General features: G+C 40.2%; 1 protein-coding gene across 12 annotated transcripts in view; it reads left to right on the top strand.

Annotated features, from left to right (window-relative positions):
* Positions 1–21,634, top strand: part of mycbp2 (MYC binding protein 2) — a 243,061-nt gene that overhangs the window by 183,103 nt on the left and 38,324 nt on the right. For 9 of the 12 annotated variants that reach the window (XM_068034341.1, XM_068034347.1, XM_068034350.1 and 6 more), the window contains 7 exons: positions 4,056–4,217; positions 4,649–4,750; positions 6,144–7,787; positions 10,387–10,556; positions 14,923–15,167; positions 19,297–19,464; positions 19,574–19,731. In XM_068034341.1, coding sequence (XP_067890442.1) covers positions 4,056–4,217; positions 4,649–4,750; positions 6,144–7,787; positions 10,387–10,556; positions 14,923–15,167; positions 19,297–19,464; positions 19,574–19,731 — 2,649 coding nt within the window. The remainder of the gene's footprint in view (positions 1–4,055; positions 4,218–4,648; positions 4,751–6,143; positions 7,788–10,386; positions 10,557–14,922; positions 15,168–19,296; positions 19,465–19,573; positions 19,732–21,634) is intronic. The other 3 variants (XM_068034345.1, XM_068034343.1, XM_068034351.1) reach the window with 2 other exon arrangements.

The raw sequence follows: 21,634 nt of genomic DNA, 5'->3' as shown, positions 1-21,634 counted from the left end.
GCTCACCAATGCTCGGATTGGGTTCTGGCAGGGCCACTCTGCTCCAGACCTCGCTATAGCCGTGGTCCAAATATGGGCAAAAGAGCTGAATTCAAGAAGCAAGGTGAGAGTGACTGCCCTTGACATCAAGGCACCATTTGTCCGTGTGGCACCAAGGAGCCCAAGCAAAATTGAAGTCAGTGGGAATCAGTTGGGGGGGGTGGTGGGGTGGTGGAAGGTGGTGCAGCGGATGAACGCTTCACTGGTTGGAGTCATACCTAGCACAAAGGAAGATGATTATGGTTGTTGGAGGCCAGGACATCACTGCAGGAGTTCCGCAGGGTAGTGTCCTATGCCTAACCATCTTCAGCTACTTCATCAATGACCTTTCCTCCATCATAAGGTCAAAAATCGGGATGATTGCAGTGTTCAGTACCATTTGTGACTGCACAGATGCTGAAGCAGTCCGTGTCCATATGCAGCAAGACCTGGGCAATGTTCAGGCTTGGGCTGAAAAGTAGCGAGTAACATTTGCCCCACACAAGTGTCAGACAATGACGATCTCCAACAAGAGCGAATCTAACCATCTCCCCTTGATATTCAATGACATGACTGTCACTGAATCCCCGTTCTATCAACATCCTGGGAGTTACCATTGACCAGAAATTTAACTGGACCAGCCATATAAATACTGTGGCTACAAGAGCAGGTCCAAGGCTGAGAATTCTGTGGTGGGTAACTTGCTTCCTGACTCCCCAAAGCCTGTCCACAATCTACAAGACGCAAGTCAAGAGTGTAATGGAAAACTCTCCACTTACCTGGATGAGAGCAGCTGCAACAACACACTCGAGAAGCTCGACACCATTCAGGACAAAGCAGCCCACTTGATTGCCACCCCATCCACCACCTTAAACATTCACTGACTCCACCACAGTGGCAGCAGTGTGTACCATATACAAGATGCACTGCAGTAACTGTCAAGCCTCCTTTGACAGCACCTTCTAAACCTATGTCCACTACCAGCTTGAAGGACAAGGGCAGAAGACGCATGGGAACAACAGCACCTGCAAGTTCCCCTTCAAGCCTCATATCATCCTGACTTGGGTTTGTATTGCTGTTGCTTCATTGTCACTAGCTCAAAAACCTGGAACTCCTTCCTAACAGCACTGTGGGTGTGCCTACACCTGATGGACTGCAGTGGTTCAAGAAGATGGCTCACCACCACTTTCTCGAGGGCAATTAGAGATAAACAACAAATGCTGGCTTTGCCAGCAATGCTCACATTCCATGAAAGAATTTCTAAAAACATGCATTTCTCAACAATTTATGGAAATCTCCGTTGAATCTAAAACATTGCCTTGTGTTTTATAGGTGCCTGTTTTCTAACATCTCAGGGAATTGTCCTTTCCAGCAGGTTAATTCTAATTTCAGAATGGTGTCCTCTCTCAGATATTGAGAACGTGGACAGGGCTTTTCCTCTGTGCCTTAGAAATAATTGTCAACCAGAAAGTTCTTGAAACTTCTGTGGTGAAACATTTTCTCCAAACTGACTATCAAATTTCAGCGACAGGGGATTAGACTTGTGCATAGGCATGCCGCAACCTTGGGGATAAAAAAAAAAAGCCGAGTTTCGTGCATCATTAGTCAAATCCCTCTAAACCTTTTGGAATACATATTGAAGTATATGTTTCTTCTGATTCAGTTGTTAGCACCCTGTAAACTCTATGTTCTGCATATTTTAATTTGGCTGTCCTGTGGTTAAATCATCGAATGACTTTCTTGTAAAAGTTTAGAAAAGCTTTTGGTTCAGTCATTAATTTTCTGTATTCAAACATGGTTATTTTTGCATTTTGCCAATGAAAGTCTTTGGGGTATTGCATTGGTCAAAAATCTACAGTTTGACTCATTGATTTCAGATAATACAATTCAAAACCTGTCAATCTTACTAATACTTACTAACTAATAAGTGATAAAAGTAAGTGCTTGTATTTCTGCCAGCATATAGTTTCAAGGTACCTAAAAAGCAAAAGTATTATATTTAACTAGTACCTGTCACATTAGAATGTCCCAGCCAACTAACTCATTTTGAGTTCTGTCACTTGTTTTGTAGGCATATATCAAGCCCTCGCATACATAATTGAGGTGAATAATTAGTTAATCTGTTTTGGTGATGTTGGTTGAGGGCTGATTGTTGGACAGGGCAACAGGAGAACACCATGTGCCTCTACAAAAAAGGTACCGTGGAATCTCTTGTATCTCCCTGAAGAGGCAGGCCGAGTCTTGTTTTAGTGTTTGATTTGCATGACAGACCCTCTGACAATGCAGCACTTCTTCATTGAAGTGTCAGCTAAGATCATGTGCTCAAGTTCTGGAGTGGGGCTTGAACCTACTGCCTCTGACTTGGATGAGTGTCACAGCTGAGCAAAGTTGACAAACATTGTTGCACATTAGTCAGCAAGGATTATCATGAATTCTTAAGGCACTGGAAAGTGACTTTAAAAAACAGGATGGTGTTGCTCGAAATGCATCAGCAAATCCAGCTCCTCATCCGCATAATAATATAAAGAACAGTAATTCATGAAATTTAATGCAGAGAAGCGTGAAGAGATACCTTTTGGTAGGAAGAAAGTGAAGAGCCGATATAAAATAAAAAGCACAGTTCTAAAGGGGATGCAGGAACAGAGGGACCTCCAGGTACAAATTGTTAAAAGTGGCAGGGCAGGTTGAGAAAGTGGTTAAAAAGGCAAACAGGATCCTGAGCTTTATAAATGGAAGCTTAGAGCAAAAAAGCAAGGAAATTATGGTGAACCTGTATAAAACACTGGTTCGACCTCAACTGGAGCATTGTGTCCAATTCTGGGCACTGCACTTTAGGGAGGATGAGGGACTTCAGGTACGTGGATAGATTGGAGAAGCTCGGGTTGTTCTCAGAGGAGATTTGATAGAGGTGCTCAAAATTATGAGGGGTCAAAACAGAGTAGAAAGAAACGGTTACATTTGGTGGAAAAGTTGAAACCCAGAGGACACAGATTTAAGGTGATTAGCAAAAGAACCAACAATGACGTGAAGAAAAACTTCTTTTACACAGTGAGTTGTTAGGATCTGGAATGCACTGCCTGAGTGTGTGATGGAGGCAGATACAATCGGGACTCTTAAAAGGGAATTAGATGAGCATCAGAAGAGAATGAATTAGCAGGGCTACGAGTGAAGGGCAGGGAAGTGAAACTAGCTGAATTACTCTTGAGAGCTGGCACCGGACACGATGGGCCAAATGGCTGCCTCCTGTGCTGTAGTCATTCGATGATTCTACGTAGGGAGCCCTGAAAGAGAGCCAGATTGAAGAATAGCAAGGACTTTGGAAGAAACTGTCTTTTGCCCAACAACCGTAACTCCCTTGGATTAGCAGGATAGTTAGAAGGAATCACATCTGAGAATAAATGAACAAAGCAGATCCTTGTAATGAAGGGAGACTTGGGAAAGATTCATCTCTGTCTTCCATTGAAATCGCCTTAAGGCTGGAGAATTTTCCCACAGCAGAATGTACTCCTACAGTAGTACTTTTGATGGTAGGTGTGCATAAGTTCTGTTTGAGATCAGAGAAATTCTTTAGTCTAGGCACACTTGGTGCTTTGCTGCTGTTTTGCACATCAAAAGAGCAGAATGAGTAAAATCCATGCTGGACTTTGTCTTGAAATCTTAATTCTGCGTAAAGTTCGAAGATGCTAACAGGTCAAAAATATTACTACTTGTGAGCGTATACATTTTGAAAAAGAGTCTTCCAGATTTATGGGAATTATATTAATTGCTGCAATGTAAGCTTAGATTTTGGAAACGACTGCCCATTTATGCTAGTCATGAAGAATTGTTGTCTAAATGCTTTAAAAGCAGGTGAACGACAACTAAGGCCAGATTATAAGTCGTGATTCATGCAGTCCTTGTTTTTTAACTTGATGGGTAAGTGGTATGAAAAATAGTTTCATGTTCCCCAGACTTTCATGCCAATATAATATCATTGGAAGGTATCAATTGAGGGAGTTCAGGAACCAAACAGTCTTAATTAATTTTGCCTGCTACAGGTGACCAGCTGAGTGCCATACTGAATACCATTCAGTCACAGCCTTCCCTCCCAGCTTCTAGCGTCTTTGGTCAAGCTGCAAAGCCTTCCTCTTCCCTTGTTCACAGCCCATTTGTGTTTGGACAGCCCCTTTCCTTGCCGCAGTCTCAACCACAGCTGCTGAGTAAGTCTGTCTGTCTCACCTGCCTAACCTATTCCATCCTGTGGCTTTATTATTGTAGTTTTGTATACCCTCTTTCATCAGTAGAGTACTGAAGTAAATTAAGTTTATACATGAATTTTGAAACGTTTGTCTTTTGATGCAGATTTTACAGCATTGTTACTTGATAGTAATTTATGCACTCTGGGACACTATTATCACATTTTTTTAAAAAAAGGTTGGCTCCATTGCATCAGCACTGACAAAATGCAAACGTGCTGAATTACCAGAATTAAATCAGAAACAAAACTTCAAGTTTGACTTCTGAAAGCTTACAGCTGGCTAAGTTTGTGCTTGTAAATATATCTATAAATAGCTTCTTTGCTTATTCTTGCTGCTGTCGTGTTTCTGTCATTAAATCTCTGCTGCTTATCTGCTACTGTCTTCCTCTGTAGACACTACATCGTGCAGCCTTGCTTCACGTGAGCGCTCATACAAAAGTAATAGTCCTGCAGGGCTTGGGTCAGGTGTCTGCTCTGTATCTCTGAAGTCAAAGGGTGGGTATGCATGCAATGATTTTTTTAAAAAGTCTGATTATATGAATATTGGACTCCTGCAGAGGATAACAGTGCTGCTTTTGCTCTTGCTTATAGATTCATGTTGAAATGTATTTCATTTTTTTTTGCACTTCGGTGATCAATGTCTTGGTAACCTTGCAGTACAGCATTATTACTGCTTCATATACTGGCACCTGCTAAAACCTTTGGATCTAACTGTTTCCCTAGTTTGTATTGTATAAACAAACAGTATTTTCACAAAGTTCTAGAGACTCTTGAGGATTTAAAAATTGTTCAGTTTAGAATTTTGTTTTGGAGTTTGTGAACAAAACTATTAATTATCTCTCTTTTTGAAAGTCTTACAGCAAGCCAGTGATTTTTTTTTTGAATAAGCTGTAGTTATTGAAGGCTATACTATTTTATGCTGCAAAATCTTATTTCTTCATTTAAAGTTGCAGACCTATTTACACATTTTATATGCTACTTATGGAATGGCAATATTGCAATAGCATAACCAGGGCAATTTGGTGCTTTCATGTAAAATTATGCAAAATGAGGACTTTAGTGGTGGAACTTTTAATGGAAAGCATTGAGCTTCATTCAGTGTTTGTTTCCAACGATCAGCAGGGAGAGCAAGAGAGAATTGCTTTGACACCGTTTTAAGTAGATTTAAAAATGAAAAGTTTTCATCTTTTGACTTTTAAAAAAAAGTTTGATCTTCCTGTGGTCATTTAGATAAGTCCAAAGTATTCTGGGTGACATTGCAAAGAAAAATCAAACTGCAATTTTGTGATTGGGTTTATTTGGAAACAATATGGAAAAAAATAGTGTTGGGGGAAAAAAAAACTTTACCTGTGATGCAATTGTTCTGACCTTTTATTGTGAACGATCAACCATTGCAATTACCAGCTTAGTGTTCATTGCAGTATCTCTGGTAGTTTTTTTTTCATTGCAATGCTAATAATGACTTCAACCCTTTTATTACTGTTTCTTTGTTAATGTAGTCTTACACCAAAGAACAGCTATTTATTTGAGAAATGTGGACATTTCCCATTCAAGTAAACACTTATTTATACAATATTTGGACTCACTCCTGTTGTGTTCTTGGCCAGGGCTGCAGTTTCCTAATCTATAATCTCTCTGTATAAAAACAATTGTTGATGCTAAAATGAAGTATTTAAACTCCTTTCTAAAAACTCCTTTTGACTAAAACCTACTGTTGTAGGAGAGGTGGGGAATGATCTGTATGTTAAATTTACTCAAATGTGCCATATTTGAGGAATATTGCTGAAAAGTTCCCTCTGTCTTTGCAGCTGGACATTGGGAAATATAGGTTGTTCTTGTTCTGAACATAAAGTAGTGAATTATAGTGTTTCTTCAAAATGATTTTCAGGTGATAAAGGAAACATTGTGCTATCTGGAAGACCATCTGGAAACTTTGATTTGTCCTGCAAACACAAAACCGAAAATCGATTGCAAAAAATTGAAGGTCGGATCAACAAGGCTGCGGCAGAACAAACAAAGACAAAAAATGCAGAAAATCTGTCTGCGAGTGAATCCCTTATGCTTAAATCCGATACCGCCAAATTGAGATCAGACTCTCATAGCAGATCCCTTTCTCCAAATCATAACACATTACAGTCACTAAAAACAGATGAGAAGACTACCGCTGGACTGAGGGCAGAGTCGCCAACACCAGGATCACGGTCAGCATTGTCAAAGCAGAAGTTATCATCTGGAAAAGGCAGTCCATCAAGCCCTAATTCTTCAAGGCCATCTTCTCCACATGAGAGAAACTTCATTTATAAAACCAACACAGCGGCAAAAATTAGATTGGATCCACCACGCGAGAGATCAAAATCTGATTCGTATACTTTGGACCCTGATACAGTCCGTAAGAAAAAAGCACCTCTGATGGAGCCTCTCCGAGGGCGGTCAACTTCACCTAAACCAAAATTACTACCCAAGGAGGCAAAAACTGCTGCAAACACAGAGAACAGAACTCCATCCCCCCAGATAGTGCAAGAAAATCTTCATAGTGAGATAGTTGCTATTTGTACATCTAGTACTCTAACAACAACCAGTAATTCAGATGCAGTCTCTGAAAAAATAGCTGAAATGCAAAACCCTGAAGACTCCTCTCCAAAGGTCCATTTCAGCATTGGAAAAGCCCCACCCAAAGAAGAACAAGAAACTAGATCATCTCCCAAAATGAGTCGTAAGAGTACTGGCAGACACGCTAGACCCAAGAAGGAAAAAATGGGAACCATTTTCAAGGAGGATAGTAATTCATCTGTTGAACCACCAAAACAAGCAATGTCTCCTTCTGTCGCGGAATGTGCTCGTGCAGTGTTTGCAGCTTTCCTATGGCATGAAGGGGTTGTCCATGATGCAATGGCATGTTCATCTTTCTTAAAGTTCAATCCTGACCTCAGTAAAGAACATGCACCAATGAGAAGTAGCCTTCACAGCCAACAAGGTATAGAAGAAAGAGAGACTAAGCTAAAGAATAGACATTCATTGGAAATATCTTCTGCTCTAAATATGTTTAATATTTCTCCTCATGGTCCAGACATATCTAAAATGGGCAGCATTAATAAAAACAAGGTGCTCTCAATGCTCAAAGAACCCCCACTGCCTGAGAAAAATGAAGATGGAAAAGCAGATTCAACAGCCTATGAAACTTTGAGCCATCATTCTATGAAGAGTAGATCCCCTTTGCCTCTTACTTTGCAGCACCTTGTTGCCTTTTGGGAGGATATCTCATTGGCAACCATAAAAGCAGCCACGCAGAACATGATCTTCCCTAGCCCTGGTTCAAGTGCTATATTGAAGAAAAAAGAGAATGAAAAAGATAGCAAAAAGAGTAAGAAAGAAAAGAAGAAAAAAGACAAAGCAGAGGCAAGACCCAGAGGAAATCTCTTTGGAGAAATGGCACAGCTTGCGATGGGAGGCCCTGAAAAAGACACTATATGTGAATTGTGCGGTGAATCTCATCAGTATCCAGTAACATATCACATGAGACAAGTTCATCCAGGTAACTTCAACTTATTTGTTAGTCAATCCAGTTAAAAAAGATTTTATGTATCTACAGCTTAAGTAAATTTGTTTTTATTTATCTTCACAGTATAGTCACATTAATACACCTTGGATTTTAAGATTCAATTCAAAAGGCTGGTGAATGTTTGAGTAAAACAGCAAATTGTCATTCATTTGTGTGTAGCAATACTTGATCAGTTTTGCTCTTATAGATTAGCAGTTGGCTTCACAACTGTGAATCAATTGGTGTAACTGAGCTTCACTACTGCATTTTAGGATGCTCATTCAGACTCAACTCTAACCTTAAATTCAATGGGAAACCTTAGTTGTGTTTTCTTATTTTTAACTGGCTTTATTTCTGGCCTCTCCCCCATTCTTGCCCTTCTGAAGGTTCTAATTCTTGCTGACATATACTTCCACAAGTGCAGGCAGCCCTTTGGTAACTTATGAAAGCGGTGGACATTGAGTTGTCAATTTTAACCCCCAACCAACAGGCGGGGGATGGTTGGGGGATGGGGTGGTAAAATGAGGATTGGGCAATCCAACCCCTTTCCTGCCCCTTTTTAAATTTAAAAATGCAGAAATCACCACTCCAAAAAGTGGACGGGGGCCTAATTAACATACCAAAGTCATAGCCAGATGACATCATTGGTGCAGCAGCTTAAATTTAACTGTTAGGGGAAAGCCTGAATTGCAGAAATGCCAACAGCTGAACCAGGGTGGAAGCTGCTAGCTCTCCAAGGTAAGTGGCTGTTTGAGAACTCCTTGTGGGCTAGGAGGAGCAGGAGTGCTCCACCCAGCCTCTCAAGAAAGTCTTCAACCTCCCCCAGCCCCGATTTGCAGCCTTCCAATTGTGGCCCGGAGCTGTGCTCCCTTGCCAGTGCCAGTGACTGTCCCATGGGTCCCTGACTGCAACTTTCTGCTAGTGTTCCCATCTGTCCACTTGTCAGGTGACTCCACAATATGCTAATAAAGCTATTAATGTCAGCAGGGCTTCTGAGTACCCAACCTTGCTGGTTTCTTCGGCTGATTTCAGCCTTCCCATTAATATCAGAGCCTGAGAGTCAATGAGCTTTGCAAACATGCAAGAAGGGCATCACAGCTGAGCCTCATCTTGTTTTCATCTGAATAGCAGTTTGGATCAGGAATCATTGGCAGCTCTTCCCTCCCATCCACAAAATCTTTCGACAGTTAAATCATTTGTAATTACCCCATTGCTTCTGTGCTCAGATTGGGAGACTAAACATTATCCAGGGTTTGCATTTCTTTTAAAGTTTACTTAGAGCTTCCATGTTTGTAGATTCAATAATATAGCATAGAAGAAAGACATTCGGCCCATTGTGCCTGTGCCAACTCTTGGCAGAGGTATCCAGTTAATCGAACTTCCCTGTTTTCCCATAGCCCTGTAATTACTTTTCCCTTCAAGTATTTACTAAATTGAATCTCTTCCACCACCCTTTTAGGCAGTGCATTCCAGATTACAACTGGCTGAGTTTATAAAACAAATGTTTCCTCATGTCACTTCAGATTTTTTTGTCAATCACTTCTGGTTACCCACCTTTCTGCCACTGGAAGTGGTTTCTCTTTATTCACTCTATCAAAACCATTCATGATTTTTGAACACATCAAATCTCCTAGTAATATTCTCTGCTCGAAGGAGAACAATCCCCGCTTCTTCAGTCTCTCCACATCATGGAAGTCCCTCATCCCTCGTACTACTATAGTACATCTCTTCTACATCCTGTCCAAGATGTTGGTATCCTTCCTAACGTGTGGTGCCCAGAATTGAACATCAGCTATAGCCTAACCAGTATTTTAAAAGGAAGAAAGGCTGGCGTTTATATAGTGTCTTTCACCATCACCGGATGTCCCAAAGTCAATGAAAGTGCTTTTGTAATGTTGGCAACGGGGCAGTCAATTAGTGCACAGCAAGCTCCCACAAACAGCAATGTGATGATGACCAGTTTTTGAGATGTTGATTGAAAGATAAATATTGGCCAGGACGCTGGGGATAACTCACCTGCTGGTCTTCAAAATAGTGCTGTGGGATCTTTTACATTCACCTGAGCGGGCAGAGGGGGCCTCAGTTTAACATCTCATCTCAAAGATGGCATCTTCGACAGTGCAGCACTCCCTCAGTACTGCACTGGAGTGTCAGCCTTGATTTTTGTTAGTGTACCTTTCTTGTTTTTGTACCTGAAGCCTCTTAATAAAGCCAAGGATCCCCACATGCTTTTTTAACAGCATTCTCAACTTGTCCTGCCAGCTTCAAAGATTTGTGTACATACAGCCCCAGGACACTCTGTTCCTCCACCCCCTTCTGAATTGTACAAATTAGTTCATATTGCTTCTCATTCTTCTAACCAAAATGTATCCCTTCACACTTCTCTGCACTAAATTTCATCTGCCATGTGTCTGTGCATTTCACCAGTCTATGTCCTCCTGAAGTCTGTTACTGTCTGTCTTGTGATGATCACTAATTCTACCTAGATAGTTGAATTGCCGTTAAATTTGTTACTCAAAGAATATCAAGCTAATCAACTTTTTTTTCATCTATAAAGACTACTAAAAGCTTTTTTGGGTTTTTTTTGCTAAAGGCTGTGGTCGCTATGCTGGAGGACAGGGCTATAATAGCATTGGTCACTTCTGTGGTGGATGGGCAGGGAACTGTGGTGATGGAGGTGTTGGAGGAAGCACCTGGTATCTTGTATGTGATCGTTGCAGAGAGAAATATCTCCGGGAGAAACAAGCTGCAGCTCGTGAAAAGGTATATATTCCTTTGGATATGTGATAAAATTAACTTCTGTACCCAGTAAAGGCGATCTAAGCAGCACACTGTGGGGAACATATCCCACTATGTTAGTTAAAATTACATTGCTTGAGACCTACGTAGACTGAATTTCAGTTTGTGGGTAGGAATTAACCGATTTTTTTTTTGTTAAGGGGCATTGTTAGAATTTTGGAGAGCATTGTAACCCTATGATTTTGAGTATTGTATTACTGTTTCTGAACAATTTTATGAATGTACACAATTTTGTAGATGTTCCATGTTTGTCTTTCAACTGCCGTATAAATTTTAAAAGTATTCTGCTCAACAAGTTAGTCTCCAAATCAAACAGCTTGAGATCAATTTCTTAACAGGTACAGATCTTTGAACAAAAGCAAAATACTGCAGATGCTGGAAATCTGAAATAAAAACAGAAAATACTGGAAATACTCAACAGGTCTGGCAGCATCTGTGGAGAGAGAAATAATTTACATTTCTGGTCTATATAATCCTTCATCAGAACTCTGAAGTCTGTTGAAGGGTCATCGACCTGAAATGTTAACACACTTTCTCCCTCCACAGACGCTGACAAATCTTTGAACCTCTGTTATTTGTGGAAGTGAATTTCCTGTAAGGGTGCATTCTATAGAGATCTGTCTCTGCTTTGGCTATCAATATTGTAAGTGGGACACTTCCCTTCATGGGCATCCAAGTCAGCCCTAGGCAAGCTAGATTTCAGAGTAATACTAAATTGACTTTCCTCAACAACATACCTTAAACCCAACCTCTTGAGCACTCCCCATGCACCAGAAGGAACAGTCTGCATTTTTCCCCCATTCATGAGCCATTATTCTTGCTTTTTTGAATGAACTTGGCAAACCTATGTCAATTTGTGCGGGATGAGGAACTGGTTTGAGCTTGTGAAATCTCATGGAGGAGTTTTGTTGGAGAAAGGGAAGACTTCCATTCCAACTGTCAGGGCTACATCTAGCTCCCAGAGGTAAAAGTGTATTGTGCTCCCAAACCAACCCCACTCTGCCAATAAATGGAAATCTAAAATAAAAACAGAAGCTTCTGGAAAAGCTCAGCAAAATATTAACACTGTTCCTTTCTCCAATACTCCAGTCTAGTTAATGGAAATAATAATGGAACATAACACCTTCAACTCCACCATGCAGCTAAATGTTAATCAAAATTGAGTGAAAATATTTATAAGTTGACGGTATTCTATTTAGCAGTGAGTGTCAGCACATCCAATGTCAATCACTCGTCAGTAGTGATCAGACAAGAAACACTAAGGGCATTTATGTGCTGTATGATCATGACAGCATTTTGGGAAGGGCTGCGCAACTTTCAGAAACTTAAAAGAATGAGTTCCATTAAGGATGAACAATTCAAATTTTGGTCTAATTGGTATATATTTTGCTGAGATTCCTGCTTTGTCATGAACAGTAATTTGCCATTGGAAAAAGAGTGAAGCACCATGGTACATGTTCTGCAATCTTACCGAACTCAAATGCATGCTTGATGTCTGAACCTATTTAATATTTTTCGTAATTTGCATTCGTACTTTATGCACTGTATAAATATACGACATAGTAAAAGTACTGCATTTAGAACTGAAGTAACAGTGGGTGACCATTTTGGAGATCGTGACCATAATACAATTAATTTTAGCATAATCATGGAAAAGGGCGAAGATAAAACAGGAGTAAAAGTTCTAAATTGAGGGAAGGCAAATTTTACGAAACTAAGAGGTGATCTGGCGAAAGTGGATAAAGCTACTTGAAAGAAAATCAGTGGCAAACCAGTGGGAGGCATTCAAAAGCGAGAGTCTACAGGCATAGTGTAGGCATGTCCTCACAAAGATAAAAAGTGGTATGGCCAAGTCCAGCGCCCCCTGATTATCTAGAAGCTTACAGGATAAGTTAAAATAGAAGAAAGCATATGAAGATCACAAAAAACTTAATACTATAGAAAGTGCAGGGGTGAAATAAAAAAGGAAATTAGAAAAGCAAAGACAGGACATGAAAAATTACTGGCAGGTAAAATCAAGGAAAACCCAAAGATGTTTTATCAGTACATTTATGAGCAAGATGATAACTAAGGAAAGGGTTGGGCCCATCAAAGATGTACAAGGGAACTTGTGCGTGGATGCAGAATATGTGGGCAGGGTTCTTAATGAGTTTTTTTGTCTCTGTATTCATAAAGGAGAGGGATGATGCAGACAGTGCAGTAAAAGGAGGTGTGTGAAATGTTAGCTACGATGAGCATAATGAGAGAGGAAGTACTAGAGGGTCTGACATCCTTGAAAGTGGATAAATCAGCAGGGCCAGATGGATTGCATCCCAGGTTGTTAAAGGAAGCCAGGGAGGAAACAGCTGATGTGCTGAGGATCACCTTCAAATCCTCACTGGATGCGGGCAAGGTGCCAGAGGATTGGAGGTCTGCGAACATGATGACCATTGTTTAAAAAGGCGCGAGGGGTAGGCCAAATAATTATAGATCGGTCAGTCTGACCTCAGTGGTGGGTAAACTATTAGAATCAGTTCTGAGACACAGGATAAACTGCCACTTAGAAAGGCACGGATTAATCAGGGATAGTCAGCATGGATTTGTTAAGGGAAGGTCATGTCTTTCTAACTTGATTGAGTTTTTTGAGGAAGTAACAAGGAGGATTGATGAGGGTAGCGCAGTGTATGTGGCCTACATGGATTTTAGTAAGGCATTTGACAAGGTCCCACATGGCAGACAATCAGTAAGATGAAAGCCCATGGGATACAGGGGAATGTGGCCGGTTGAATCCAAAACTGGCTCAGTGACGGGAAACAAAGGGTAGTAGTCGACGAATGTTTTTGTGAATGGAAAGCTGTTTCCAGTGGTGTTCCACAGGGCTCAGTGTTAGGTCCCTTGCTGTTTGTGGTATATATTAATGATTTGGACTTAAATGTGGATGGCATGATTGGGAAATTTGCAGGTGACACAAAAATTGGCCATGAACAGGATAGCTGTAGACTCCAGAATGATATCAATGGTTTGGTTGAGTGGGCAGAAAAGTGGCAAATGGAATTCAATCCAGAGAAGTGTGAGGTAATGCAGTCGGGGAGGGCAAATAAAGTGAGAGAATACACAATAAATGGGAGGATATTGAGAGGGGTAGAAGAAGTGAGAGACCTAGGAGTGCATGTCCACAGGTCCCTAAAGGTGGCAGGACAGACGGGTAGATAGAGTGGTGAAGAAGGCATGTGGAATGCTTTCCTTTATTGACCGAGGTATAGAAGACAAAAGCAGGGATGTAATGCTGGAACTGTATAAAGTGCTGGTTAGGCCACAGCTGGAGTATTGCATACAGTCCTGGTCACCACATTACAGAAAGGACATAATTGCTCTGGATAAAGTACAGAGGAGATTTACAAGAATGTTGCCAGGGCTTGAAAATTGCAGCTTTCAGTCAAGATTGGATCAGTAGGGTTGTTTTCCTTGGAACTGAGGAGGCGGAGGGGTGACTTAATTGCGATGTACTAAATTATGAGGAGCGTAGACAGGAAGGACCCGTTTCCCCTAGCGGAGAGGTCGATTACTGGGGGCACAGATTTAAGGTGATTGGTAGAAGGATTAGAGGGGACGTGAAGAAAAACTTTTTCACCCAGAGGGTGGTGGTTGTCTGGAATTCACTGTCAGGAACAGTGGTGGAGACAGAAACCCTCAACTCATTTAAAAGGTACCTGGACGTGCACTTGAAGTGCTGTAACTGGCAAGGCTATGGACCAGGTGCTGGAAGGTGGGATTAGATTGGGCAGCTAGTTTTTTCGGCCGGCACAGACACGATTGGCTGAATGGCCTCCTTCTGTGCCGTAAGTTTTCTATGGTTCTGAAGAGCAAAATTGTATTTTTGGTACATTGCTGTTTTTATTTCCGAGCACACCATATATTAGTGTCAGTTTGTGGCACTGCGATGAAAATAATCAAAGATAAAACTATTCTAATTATTAGAAGTAGCTTGAAGAAAAGCCGGTGTGCTGCCTTTCTTTAAAACCAGTAAATGCTAATTGTGCCTTTAGATGAACTCTACTGTCTGATTTTAAAGTATGCGTCTTGCAAAACATAAGTTGTTGGAATTTTTTGGTTTTAGAAGTAAAATGTAGATGCTTCTATTGTCGCACTTTGCAAAAAAAAAAGTTTGGTCAGGACCTAAATAAATAAAACAGCTCCGATTTCTACCTTAATGATTTTATTTATAAAATTTGATATTCTGTACCTAAAATGGATTATAATTTTTTAACCATTTTAAGTTTTTTTGAATTCCCAGTTTGTTTGTAATTTGGGGAAAAGGCAGTCTGTTAATGTTGGTACATTTCTTTTTCAGGTTAAACAAGCCAGAAAAAAGCCCATGCAGGTGAAGACCCCGCGAGCCTTGCCCTCTATGGAAGCTCATCAAGTAATTAAAGCAAACTCCATGTTCTTGCTCTCGCTGAGTAGTGCAGCAGAACCAAATATTCTCTGTTACCATACCCCAAGGCTTTTTCATTCACATCTTCCAAGTGTGAAAGAGGGCATCTCTGATGAAATGCCAAATAAATATCCATGCCTTTATCTACAGACCATTGCAAGGTACGGTATAACAGATTTGCTGAAATGTGGCAAGAGTTCATATACAATTAAAATCTGATAATGTTGCATTGTTGCACAGGATGATATCCCAGTGTACAAAAGCAAATTAAACCTTGACATTTATCATACAAAATGACATGATGAAACTTTGACTATCATACCAGTTCAAGTTAGTTGGGTAGCACTCGTGTCTGAGTCAGAAACTCGTGCGTTCAAGACATTGTACGTGCACACATAATCTAGGCTGATACTTCAGGACGGTACTGAGATAAAACCATTTTATCTGGGGTGAAATGTTAAACTGAGGTACAACATACCTGTTGAGGAGGGTATTTAAAATGCCATTGCACTACTCAAGAATGCTCATCCCTCAACCATTATAACTCCTCCCCCCCCCCCCAAAAAAATAACCCATTTAACTCTTTACAGTTTGAGGACAATCTTAGTGCAGAATGGTTCCTCTGTATTCTTGCATTTGTAAACTGCAAAGTAATGGTGTCCATTTACAGCATGCCAAACTGATCTGCCAAAGTCTTTGTTATTGTCCTGCAGTTTTTCTTTTGATTATTTTTATGCCTTTGTCCTTACTCCTGTTGCAGTACACTCCTGCAGGCAAGTGTAGCCCCACACCTCGGTCATTTCACCCAGTTGACATGTTGGTGTCTTGGCATTGAGTATCATCTACTGTTGGGCCATCAAAACTGAACCTGAACCAGCAAGTCTGGTAAAGAGGAAATGGAATTTGTTCAAGTGGGACAGGAGGAAAGGTGACTTTTTGTGTCGAATTGGCTCCATCATATAAAGTTTGATTTCCCTCCTACAATCTTTGACCCTAACCCTTCACCTTGTAGGATTTCACAAATAACTTGGTCATATTCATCTAAGACAAAGGAGCAATTTTTCTAAAAGTATGAACAGTTTTAGAATTTACCTGTTGCAATGCAGTATTTTCGAAAGTATAAATATATGCCAGTCTCGCCCAGCCCAGGCCTCCTTTAGCATCTGGTTTCTGCTCCTTCCCTACCTGCTTGGGTCCCAAACTGTATTCCCATATTTTAGTGCAGTGCGCCTCACGTGCACTGGCTTCTGACACAACCGTGCCTGTTTGGCTACAGATAATCCCATTGTTCAAGCACCCCCCCCACCCCCCTCCCCCACCCTTTGTGGTGAATACGCTCATCCCTGGTGCCATGGCGATCTCTTTGGAATGTTTTCACAAAGACCCAATGCTATCTACAGATCACTGAGGTGCATGAGAGCCCTTCTCAGTGAGAAATTATAAAATTAACTGAGAATATTTATAAATACATGTTACTTAAATATTTGTAAATTCTATATGAATGCCTTTTATACATAGGACTCTTAAAATGTTTAAAAGCTTGTTTATATATACCTTCAACTATTTTTTTAAGATAATTGCAATTTTTATATAGATTTATCCATCATTTATTTTTAAGCAACAAACTTTATTCCCATCAGTGAAAATATACCAGCACAATAATTCATTCTATATTGCATGGTAAAATGCTGCTGTCACCCTAAAATAATGGGCCAAAGCAGGGCGTCTCGCAGCGTGCATTGTTAATGGACTGTTTCCTGCACCCAACAACTCAAAGCATTTGCGGCATAGCATGCGGGAAGTACAAGAGCAGTGGGGCATCTGGGACTTTAATGAACAGCGGGCCCAACAGTCTATCATAACAAATGGTCTGGATTTTGCAGGGTTTTTGATGGCGAATTGGCAGCATCTGTCATCATTACCCCTCTAATCCGACCGTGACTGATTCATCACAAGCACAGATTAACGTGGAAAGCCAGAAGTTGCGTCTCTTATTCACTGCTGCACCCAGGCTGCACTGTAGATACCCCTCGAGTCGGCAATCAACAAAATCAATTGATTTAGCAAGAACTTCCCCTTTTCCACTCTTCCATCACTGTTAGAGACCCCATAAAAAGTTGCACCTTGTTCAGTGAGGTTTAGTGGGTTTTTAAACAGCGATCTGAGTAATCATTTTTGCTGAAGAACATAATTGACCATGAAAGTATAATTATATATTTGAGGAATATTGTTCCCTGTCTGCATTATTTTTAAATTTTTTTAAAAAGATATTTCAGCTTCTAACTTAACCCCATGTGAAAGCCCCAATCTTTATTTTGCTCTATGTAAAATTTTTAGAAAGTGCTTTGTCTATTAGTGCATTTCATTTCCTGTTTGACTGGATATGAGAATTCTTCAGTATAATTGGCTGCCTGGACAGCTTGATAACATTGCTGCAGCTTGATGCTGGGAATCCCCATTAAACAATGCTACAATCAATTGTAGAACGAGAGTGTTGAAGTTCTCGCCACGGAGAAAACCTCACTGAGACATCTAGCTTTCTTAGAGGTCAGCGGCAAGTGCCCTTGCTTCACCGCTGACGGCAAAATCGAGGCTAATAGGATTTCAGAATTGAGGAAGAGAAACCGAACCAACTGAGGAGAATTATTTAGAGTTGACGCATTAGAGAGAAATGAGGCACAGCAAAAGGAAGAGAGGGAAAGAGATTGGATTAAGAAAAAAAGACAAAGTTCTATTTTTTTTTAAAGTTTAGCATTTGAGAGTTTTTAAATCCCTAACAATAATTTACTTCATGCAGGTATGAAATTGAACTGTTTAAACTCTTCCCTTTCTGGGTCAGAAAGGATGATTGACATTCATATTAACAATTGTCATGTCGTTAAAAAGGTGCTTGCGCCAAGTTCCAGCCCTAACTTTATGCAGCAAGTTTAATGGATAATTAATGTGCATATCCAGCAAGTTCTTAATAAAAAAGGGAAAGCTGAGGGAGGCATGCCATTTGCGCAAAGAAAATGGTAGAGTTTGTAAATAGGCAAGCAAGTTCTGGAGGCTCGCAACTCATTGCGTATCTTTTAATCCCTTGAATTTGCTATCTGATTTGTGGATTAATAATATGCATTGCTAGCACAAAATTATTTTTCCAGCAAGATCAGCCCAATGTTTTGTCTAACTTGCCAAAAAGAACACCCTGGGAAACCTAGTAATATGAAAAAATTTCTTTAATAAATGTGCCATGAAATACTTGTTCAGTAAAGATCTGATCCCATTGATATTGGTAGTTTGCTATCAGCTTGAGGAGTGGAAGTACTTCAGCAGCAACTGGGTGGGAACAAGGCCAATAATCTCAAAACATCTTTCCTCTTAAAGGATTTTCACCTCTCCCTGGCAGATCTGTCTCGCACCAAGTCGTCCCACTGAAATGCATTTTATATCAATTGAATTAAGATACTTCTCAGAAGTAAATTTATTCTATCCCTAGTCCCTCTCTAAGGTCAAGTACTCTTAACTAAAATAGGTTTTATTTAATGGTGTGGGGGGGGGGGGGAGAGCGGGAAATCGATAAGGTTTCTGGGAGTGGTGGCAAAAAGTTAGGGACCAGCAACAAGGATAGATGGATCAAGAACAAGCAGAAACCAGATGTGAGGTAAACATACCTGCCTGAGTGACTCGTTTGGGAGAGTGTGGCAGAAGGCTTGCAAAATCGCGCGTAAAGTTCTTACAATCTCGCAACAGCCAATCCAAAAAGAAGCCAACTTCAGAAAAATGAGTAGATGCTGTTAGTTACTGAGAGCAGAGTTGCATTGGCATCCTGACAGTTTCAGCGCACGCACATCCCTGAAAAAAGTTACTATATATTAGATGGTAGGAACTGTGAATGAGTTTTTTTTTCACCCTAACTCAGTAGCGCCAGAAAGACCGAAGTCAATTACCTCCCTGGTTAAGAGCTTCTTAACATACAACAGCAATCAAACCTTGGGCTTTTCTGGCCTGCGTGATTTAGTACTACACCAAATCCTCCATTTTTCCATTGTAACATTGATCTTTATTTTGTCTGCACTGATGTCTTTTTTTTTTACTAAAAAGGCAGTTCTGATTCAGAGACCTGATTTAAGGTTGAGTTTCATTCATGAAATCGTATTGATAAAATAATCTTAAATCAACATTCCTTATAGTCCTCTGTTTCTCATTGGGTTTAACATGCATAGATGTTTGAATAGATATTACCTTGTGAAAATCTTTTTTTTCCCTGCTGCAATTTAACTGTGATAATTATGAAACTCTGCCTAACAGACAACATTCAGAGAACTTTGCTGGCTACCATGATGATCACCTCTTCCAAGATGAAATGAGATACCTTCGTTCCACCTCTGTACCGGCACCATACATATCTGTCACACCAGATGCCTGCCCTCATGTATTTGACGAGCCTGAGACTAACCTGAAATCAATGCCTCCTAGGTACTTCCATAACATAATTATTTACTGATGACATGTAGTATTAAAAATGAATATTGGAAAGTAATAGCGCATTTCTTTGTGTAATGATGCATTGTATATATTTCTGTAGTCTTGAAACAAGTCCTATAATGGAAAATGATACAGCAAAACGTAGCGTCTTCCAACGATCATACTCCGTTGTGGCATCAGAATATGACAAACAGCACTCTACATCACCTGCCCGTGTGAAGGCTATTCCCAGGCGAAGAGTTAACAGTGGCGATGCAGGTGAGAAATTTGTCTGGTTACTATGGTGATGTATAACATTTTTTCTTTCATTTTAATTTCATTTCTGTTTCTGTGTGTCTCAGACACAGAACATCATCAAACCACAGTATGGTCATTAACATCTTGGAGATAAGCTAACATTCACAATCTAAAATGCATGTATTGGCTCAAAATTTGCTGTCAAAATAATGGTGAAGCTAGTGGCGCTTACCGTTATTCGCAAATGCCACAGCAACCTCGGGTGAGGGCAGATGCGCAGAAAGTAAGAAGTTGCTGTCGGAAATGTGCCGCTTCGTTATCTTCGCGAAATGGCATCTCGCTGTCTTAACTCACCATTGAATTACACGTGAAGTTGTTGTATTTGCTTGATAGATCCGAACTAAACTCGCCACAGAAAGTTATCTTGCCATATTCAGTCTAAGTACCCTTTTTCATGATGCAATGTGTTTACTGGAATTCCAGCACTGAAAATTATCTATTACAAGTGTAGCGACTCATACTTTTGGGTTTAAATTATTGTTGGAAATTGTTATTTCTTTGTCTGTTTTCTCTCTCAAGCCAATCTTTGTTTTCCTCTGTTTCTCTCTCTCTCTCTACCTGATTTGACATTGAATTCACCGTTCTAGCTACACTTTCTTCTCATTTCCTTGCTCTCTTAATTTCACAATCCTTGAATCCGATTTGTTGAGATACACAGTTGTTTGCTCTGTAGAGGGCACCACACAGTTTCTGTCTTACAGTTCCATCAACTTGCAGGCAAAATAGCAGGGCCTAAACCGGCATGGACAATTCAAACGATTCATGGACACCATTCGTTGACCAGTTGGAGCAAATTCTGGGTTATTGTGTCTATCACTTTAGTAGGAATACACTAGAAAGTGATAATGTTATTGGCCTATTAGATGGGATAATTATTCAGTTCTTTGCCAGTGGTTTAACCAGAATACTTAACGTGTGGGTTCACACTGTAGAAATGCTTAAAAGGAATCTACCCTTTCCTGCTGAAATGTTTTGTATTTGCCATTCAACCTCAATACTGCAAGGTCTTTATAGATTGGTTGTGGCTCTTTCGCAGCTACTTCTAAAGAAAAGGTGGGCCATTCTTGAATTTGGAATGCATAGGCATAGCTAGTGGAATGTGAACACTTTGGTTAATGTGTCTCAATTGATGCACAACCATATCAGGCCAGTTTAATGTGATTAAGGCAGAATCTCCTTTCATGACCTGGTCTAGAATTTATGAAAAATATTCTATAAATTGGCCTTTATTTAAATTGGGACTGCCTCTTAAAAGTATAAGTCAGATTTACCCAACCTAATTTCACTATGTAACCACATCTGTAACATCTCTAATCTTCCTATCTCTAATGTCTTCCAGCCCCACAACACTCCGAGATAGCTGCACTCATCTAATTCTGACCTCTTGAGCATCCCTGATTTTAATCGCTCCGCCAGTTGCCTGGACCCTAATCTCTGGGATAACCTCCCCAAATCTCTCCGCCTCTCCTACCTTGCTTTCCTCCTTCAAAGACATCCCTTAAAACCTTCATCTTTGACCAAGTTTTTGGTCATCTGACCTAATATCTCCTTATGTGGCTCTTTGTCATAATTATAATGCTCCTGTGAAGCACCTTGGGATGTGTTATTCTGTTAAAAGTTATATAAATATAAGTTGTGTATCTCTGCCCGGCATAGATTAGAGAGGATCCACTATAGTATTCATATTCTGTAACTTGTTTGGGAAGCCCTATCTGACAAAGAATCAACTTTTTTAATGTTATCAACTCAGAAAATTTTATTTGTACAGTATCACATGCATGTGAAAATCAAAAATTGCATTTGTCAAGATCAATACTCATTAAAAATTTGCTAAAGGTTTTACCAAATGCTACATGATTAAGAA

This window comes from Heterodontus francisci, chromosome 6, assembly GCF_036365525.1.
Source record: "Heterodontus francisci isolate sHetFra1 chromosome 6, sHetFra1.hap1, whole genome shotgun sequence".
Lineage (NCBI taxonomy): Eukaryota > Metazoa > Chordata > Chondrichthyes > Heterodontiformes > Heterodontidae > Heterodontus > Heterodontus francisci.
Note: the sequence above shows the minus strand (reverse complement) of the source record. Positions and strands in the feature narration are given on the sequence as shown.